Raw genomic sequence first — 6,652 nt, 5'->3', positions numbered from 1 at the left:
AAGCATTAAAACAAATTCCCAAGTATACCTCAGCTGTATAAAAGTTGGAGCCTACTTATAAAGAATAAATGTTCCTAAATTAACAGCCAAATCACTGACAGTAATGACCAAAACAAAAAGCTAGACGAAAGTCTTGATAACTGAGGTTCCAACTCTGTCAACATCTTGTTCCCCACATGTAAATAATTAAGGACAAGATGTCTTGGTCCTAGGATCCGTGCTGCTTCTCTGTGGCTCCCTGGAACAAGCTGGGTACAGGCCCAAAGACTACAACTATGGGGTGGCTTTAGCAGACTAATCACTAAGGAATCCAGATATTTACTTCTGTACAATGTCTTATTCCACTGTATGTGAAGAATTATAATTGAATCTGATCACAGTGAAGACTTATTAGACAAAAAGGAGGACAGGAATGGTTTTGAAACATCTCTGGCAATAGGAACAATTCCTCTGGTACACTAACTTTTAAAGTGCTTGATTTGTGTGAAAAATGTCAGACTTTCACCACGTCTGCACAACTGAATTCTTTAGGTCGTGTTGATGAAGACTAATTTCTGACTACTACAACAGGGTAAGATAAGCATGTTTTAAGAAAACTTGTAGCTTTGCCCATTGCAAGAAACTAGGATATAAACAAAACATCAAGTCATGAAAACAGTTCAAGAAGGGCGTGACTTAGTATTCTAATAAAAAATTCATTTTATAAAATAATTCACTTAGGCATTAGATGAAATAGAACCTGGATTATAAAATATCAACAGATGTACTTTCCAGGAATACAGAACCTCAAATGAGAAACTCTGTTTCCTGGAAAGTATATCAGACTCCATATCTTAAAGGAAAGTAGAAAAAATGGGGGGCAAAAGCAAATCAAAGAGGAACAAGTGTCTTAGTTCAGGCTAATAAATGAAGAACTCAGAAGGCAGTTTCATTAATTAATATATTTTTGCATTATAGTTAACATATGTCCTTTCTTCCTGTCACCTTACTTTCTGTTAAGTATTGATATTTTGTTATAGTCAGACATGAGTACATTTCAACAGTCTTTTGCAATAAATATCATAAAATAATAGATTCGCATAATAAATATTCTTTACAATAAAAAAGTTTAACAGACTCTTGTCTTAAAAATAGTCAGAATTCAACTTTGTGATTTATACAGAACATATACAAAAAAAAGCACCACAATCTGTGGTTAAGGCAAGGGGAACACAGGAAAGACTGAGATAACTCAGCTGTTAACCAAACTATGAGGCCAAAGGGCCGTTGCCAAGCTCCGATTGCTTTAGACAGCAACATGTTGTGACATCAACAAGAATCCATCGGCTCCAAATTTCAACCTCAGCTACCCAGGTGCCTTCCGTGACAACAGGAATTTGGCAAAGAGCTTGTGGGTGTGGAAGGAAAGGAGTCAAATCCTTCACAAAGGTGAAAGCCAGGAGAAGCAAATTATAGCCAATTTGTCTCCAATATGAAGACTTATACACTGGAAAGGGAATCTAAAATTACAGACAGGAAGTGGGTGGAGGGAGGCATTGGCCAAGACAACAGAGAGGAGATGGAAAGGAGGACAGGGCAGTAGGGAAAGAACAAACGTTATGTTATGACAAGATATCCGAATTGGAGGAAGGTTCCATACCTAGCTCAGGGAAGCAGTTATTAAATGGTTGCTTCTTTCTAAACTAATTTCCCTGCTCCCCAACATTCAACCGAAGGCATCTTTCCATCCCTGCAGTCTGGCTGTGTACACACAGGGTGATGTGTGCAGAACCCAGAAACGACCCGAAACCCCACCGCTCTCCACCCCCTCTCCAGAGAGTGGTGAAAGCGCTTGACTTCAGGAGGACCAGCTGTCATTTCATGTCAACTCTTCCTGAACCAGTCAGATCCACGAGTCAAACCTTGGAAATGGCAGGGAGCCGCAAGCAAGAGACAAGCCACTCTAAGGATGATGGGGGACGGGGGGAGTCAATATCTCACAGGACCAACAGCCACCATTCGGAAGCTGGAAGTTCTTGACGTCCCACCCACCTCCAAAATTCATGATGGCTTCCCGTGACCCCCAGAAGGGCAGCTCTCCAGCTTGCAGTAGACTGCGTTGGAGTTCTTACACCTGCATCCCGGGCGATGGAGCCAATCATAGCAGCCTCTCAGCAGCCGCAGGCACCCCACGGCCGGGGGGTAGCAGAGCAGGCAGGGCAGAAGCAGAGACATGGCCCCGATGCACAGGAAGCGCGCGCGGCAGTGTGCCTGCGAGCAGGAGCAGGGGTGGTCGGCGTACGCGTCGCCCTCGTCGTCGCTCGAGCAGTGGTAGAAGATGCCCTTGACCAGGCACATGCAGGTGCCGTACTCCACCATGCTCTCGGCCGAGCACAGGCACTGGCGGCCGCAGGCCAGGCAGGACGGGAGGGCCCTGGGGGCCGTGCAGTCTCCGCACTTGCACTTCCCGCACCGCTCGCAGATGAACTCATGCCGCCGCGTCAGGTCTTCCTTCAAGGAGCCCTTCAGGTCGTCGGCCAGCAGCTGCTTGGGCTGCGTCCGGATGGCCCTGTCCGCCCTGTGTCCAGGGGCCGGCCTGGCAGGCGGAGACCTCCCCAGGAGCCCCTGCTCCGAGGAGGCGCTGCTGCTGCTCCCGGAGCTCGCCGCGCTGCCAGTGCTGGTGGATCTGCTCAAGGCCAGGGCCCTGGTGTGGCTCAGGGGTCCGCCTGGCCCCGGGGGGCCTGGGGGTCTCTGCGCAGAGCCGCTGCCATTCACATTGGCTGGTACAACCTCATGAGTCCTCTCCTGCTTCTCCTGTCTCAGCAGCGGGCGGGGAGTGGGCCTCCTGGCCACCGAGGGGCCCTCCGTGTATTCGTTACTGCCTCGGACGGCCTTGATCTGGTCCAAGGACAGGATGGCAGCAGGCGGGCTCTCCCTGTCCTGGTCCAGTCGGGGACGGGCCTCCACGGCAGGCTGCGAGATCACCACGAACGACCTGCCATGCAGATTTAAAGGATCCATGGGTGGGGATCTGGAACTCGGGCAATCAGTGGAAACCTGGCGTGCATCTGAGATCCTTGAAAGAGATATAAGAGACACCAGGTGTGAAAAAATCCACAGAAGATCAAGGACAGGGAGGATTGTTTTGCAGAGGGGAGGAAAGAAGAAGGGGGGGTCATCTTGTTAAATCACAAACTGCCTGCTGAAACCACCTGCTGGTGAGCCCTCCCTGAGCAGATCCCAGCCATGCTGGGCTCTGGGCCACAGTCCAAGTGCAAGAGGCATGGTGGCCTCCATCACAGAAGAGTGTACGCAGAAGACCCTGTGTCGGAAAAACCAAGAAGCCACTCTGGCTGGCAGACTGCACAACCAGGAGGAGGTGATGTCTTCCTGTTTGTGAAGCTAACAAGTAATTTAAATGAAATAAGCCCTCGTGAGGGAACTCTTATCCACACAGAGTTCAGTATCAATTTCTTCCTAGTTTTCATCTTAAAAAAACTGTACCACTTTTGAAAGGTCAGGTCATAATGACCTGGGTGGCTTTGTCTCCTGTTGTTTGCAAGCTGTGACAAACCAGCTTTAGGAGATGAGAAAGTTAAGGCATTTTTTCCAAGAAATAGTTAATGCATTCCAAGCCACAATGGGACCACAAAGGTCATTTTCCCTTGAGAATCACAATTCATGATTCTAAAACTAGCTTGTTCCTCATCTATAAGATTAAAAAAAAAAAAAAAACCATGGAGGAATACAATAGCTGTTGGTGTTTTACTGGCAACTAAAACACACGCTATGGAATCTACTGAACTCCTTTATGTCTATCACAAGAAGATTCATACCTCAAAGTCATATTTACTTTAGAAGCTTCAGGACCCACTCACATCACAAGATTAACTTCTGTGCACAAAAGACAAGTCAAGAAATCACAGCCATTTTAACTATCCTTCCCTCTAAAAACAAAAAAAAAAGCTATTTATATGAAAGACCCAAAGCATTGCCAAATCAGTGCGCTTCTTGCCACACTAACATTTCAGTACAGCAAATCATTTCTAGTCTATGGTCTTCGGATTTCCATTCCTAGTCAATGGTTAACCCCCTACGACCACTCAATTTGGGATTGGAAAGAAAACCAGTCCATTCTCCACTGTTATTCTATGCCAAACACACACACACACACACACACACACACACACCCAGAGCTTCCTCTTGAGGCGTGCAGTAGGCGATCCGTCCTGCCCAGGGCCGTGCCCGGCTCCTGCCTTTCACATTAGCCCCTTGGATCTCCCTCCACGGCCACTTGTCCCACAGGAACAGAAGGGACATGGGCGGGGGGGGGGGGGGGGTTGAGACTTGAACCCGGGAACCGGGAGCAGACCCTCGGCTTTGCTCCAGGCTGGAGCCGCAGGCCGCTTAGGCTTTAGTTTTTGGGTGTGTGTGTGTGTGTGTGTGTGTGTGTGTGTGTGATTAATTGGAGATGGGCTTCTCAAGGGCTTTCCCTCCTGCCTGGCTTGGATCTGATGTCGCCCTCGGCTTCCTGAGATGTTTGGATGGCAGCAGGAGCCACGGGGCAACGAACGAGCGCGCAACCGGTGCACTGGGTGCTGTGCTTTTAGGAACAGACGGACAAATGGAAGAAAGGGGGAGGGGAGAGGAAGAGAGGGGGGAGGGGGAATAGGGAAGGAGGGGGATGGGGAGGGAGAGAGGCGGGAGGGAACTCGCTCCCGCGCAGAGTTGCGGAGCAGAGTGCGGTTCCGCTCCCAACCCCGACCCCGGGCTTTGGAAGCAGAGCCTGAGTCCGCGGGAAGCGGAGCCCGATGGGGAGGACTCGCCGTTCCCAGCCCCGCGCGCCCCCCGCGCGCGCGCCCCGCAGCGCTTACCTTTCCCGCCGACCCCATCACCCCACGCCCGGGGCCGCGGTAGGGGCCCCGCGAGGTCCTGGCGGCGGCGCCCGGTGCGGGGCGCGCGGGGCACCGGGAGGGAGGAAGTGGCTGGCGGGGAGGAAGCGGACAGGGGAGTTATGAATGAAGCGAGGTCGCGGGGCGGGGGGAGGGCGCGGTGCCCGGGGGGCCGGGGGTCGCCGGGCGCGCCCCGGGGTCCGCCTCCCCCCGCGTGCCCGCGACGGCCCGGGCGCGCGCACAGACCACCCCCCCCCCCAGTGCCCGCGTCCGCGGCGGGGACCCCCAGCGCCTCCCCGGCCCGCGCGGGGGCGACACGGCCCGTTCCCCTGGGGAGCCCGGCCCAACGCCCCGCACCTCCAGGAGGCGCCGCCCCCACCCCCGCCGCGGGCCCCGCACCTGCCGCGCCGCCCGCCCGCCCCGCGCACACTCACCTAGGCCCGGGCGGTGGCGGGGCGCCAGGGCGAGCGCGCCCGCGTCAGCGGGGAGGCATCGCCCGCGCGGCGGCCGGTGGGCCCGGCCCCTCCGACCCAGCCCCGGCCGCGCGCCCCCTCCGGGCCGCCCCGCGCGGTCGCGATGGCCGGGGAGCTGCGCTGCGCGGTCCCGGGAGCGCGGGGCGTGGTGCGGGGCACCCGACGGGCGCGCTACCCCCGAGGCCCGGGCGCGGCTCCGCTCCGGGCGGTGGGCGACCCGCGCGTCGGGGGCGCTGAGGCTTCGCCGGCCGGGGCCGAGGCTGGACCCCGCGTCGGGGGTCGGGGCGCGGGGCGGGGGCGACTAGGGCTCGGGCGCCGTCCCGGGGTCCATCTCCGAGGGGCGGGGGCGCTCCGGATCCCGCAGGTCCCGTAGGACTCCGGGCACCACGGCGACCCGCTCGTCCTCCGCCGCCTGCGGGGCCTCCGCCGAGCGCCAGCTGCGGGAGAGCGAGCGGGGTGGAAGCCGTGTAAGTGTCCCGCCCGTCCCCGACCCCCCCCCCCCCGCCCGCCGGGCCCGCCCGCAGCCGTGCGCTCGCGGCCGTGATTGCCCGGCTGCCGTGGACCGGGGCCCGCACGCCCGCCGCACGCCCGCATGTGGGGGGCAGGGGGGTTCTTTTTAACCCTAGCGGCATTGGCAGCTCGGCAGCCCAGGGTTCGAGCCACGTCCCCGCAGCGCCCTGCGCGCTGAGACCCGCGCAGCCCCCCAGCCCCGGCCGGGCCCGGAGGATCCGGCTCGAAGCCATGGTGAGCCCGCGCCCCGCAGCTCCTGGCGGGACCATCCCGGCTGGCGAATGTGGACGCAACCCCCGAGTGAGGGACCGCGCCGCCCGCCCGCCGAGGGGAGGGGAGGGGAGGGGGGGAGGCGTCCTCACCTGAGGCCGGGGCTGTGAGCGGCCTTCCGGGCACCGCCGCCACCCGGGCCGCCCGCGATCCGGGCCCGGAGCGACCCCGCCGCTCGTCCCAGCTGCAGGCTCGGTGCGGTGCGGTGCGTGCGCCTCGCCCGCCCGTCCGCCCGCCGCGCGCCCGGCGCAATTTCAGCCCCGGGTCTCCGCCCCCGGTCTGGCCCCGCCCCCCGTGATATCACACGCCAATCACGGCGGGCGGCCCCAAAACCCGGAGCGGGATTCCAACCCTGCCCGCGCCGGCCGCCGGCTGGGGACCCCGGCTCTGCCCCCCGGGACTCCGTGGGCGCCGCGCGCCACCGACCGACTGGGCGCATTGGGATTGAACCGGCCGCCCCGGGGTACCCGCTGGGCACCGAGACGCGGGGCCCCGCCCGCAGGCCTCCTCCACACATACACGCACGCA

The 6,652-nt window shown here is 58.1% G+C and overlaps 1 protein-coding gene across 2 annotated transcripts; it reads right to left on the bottom strand.

Annotated features, from left to right (window-relative positions):
- Window positions 1–922: 922 nt before the first annotated feature.
- On the bottom strand, window positions 923–6,334 carry Spry1 (sprouty RTK signaling antagonist 1). Of its 2 annotated transcripts, XM_048333654.1 has the most exons (4): window positions 6,217–6,334; window positions 5,306–5,781; window positions 4,854–4,964; window positions 923–3,055 (listed from the first exon to the last, which is right to left on the bottom strand). In XM_048333654.1, exon 4 carries the CDS (start codon window positions 2,998–3,000, stop codon window positions 2,041–2,043), a length of 960 nt encoding a protein of 319 aa, XP_048189611.1. In that variant the 5' UTR covers window positions 3,001–3,055; window positions 4,854–4,964; window positions 5,306–5,781; window positions 6,217–6,334; the 3' UTR covers window positions 923–2,040. The 2 variants fall into 2 exon arrangements, with proteins under 2 accessions (XP_048189611.1, XP_048189612.1); XM_048333655.1 differs by lacking the exons at window positions 4,854–4,964; window positions 5,306–5,781 and having other exon boundaries at window positions 6,217–6,327.
- Between the last annotated feature and the right edge of the window lie 318 nt (window positions 6,335–6,652).

Source organism: Perognathus longimembris, chromosome 24 (assembly GCF_023159225.1).
Source record: "Perognathus longimembris pacificus isolate PPM17 chromosome 24, ASM2315922v1, whole genome shotgun sequence".
Classification (NCBI taxonomy): domain Eukaryota; kingdom Metazoa; phylum Chordata; class Mammalia; order Rodentia; family Heteromyidae; genus Perognathus; species Perognathus longimembris.
Note: the sequence above shows the minus strand (reverse complement) of the source record. Positions and strands in the feature narration are given on the sequence as shown.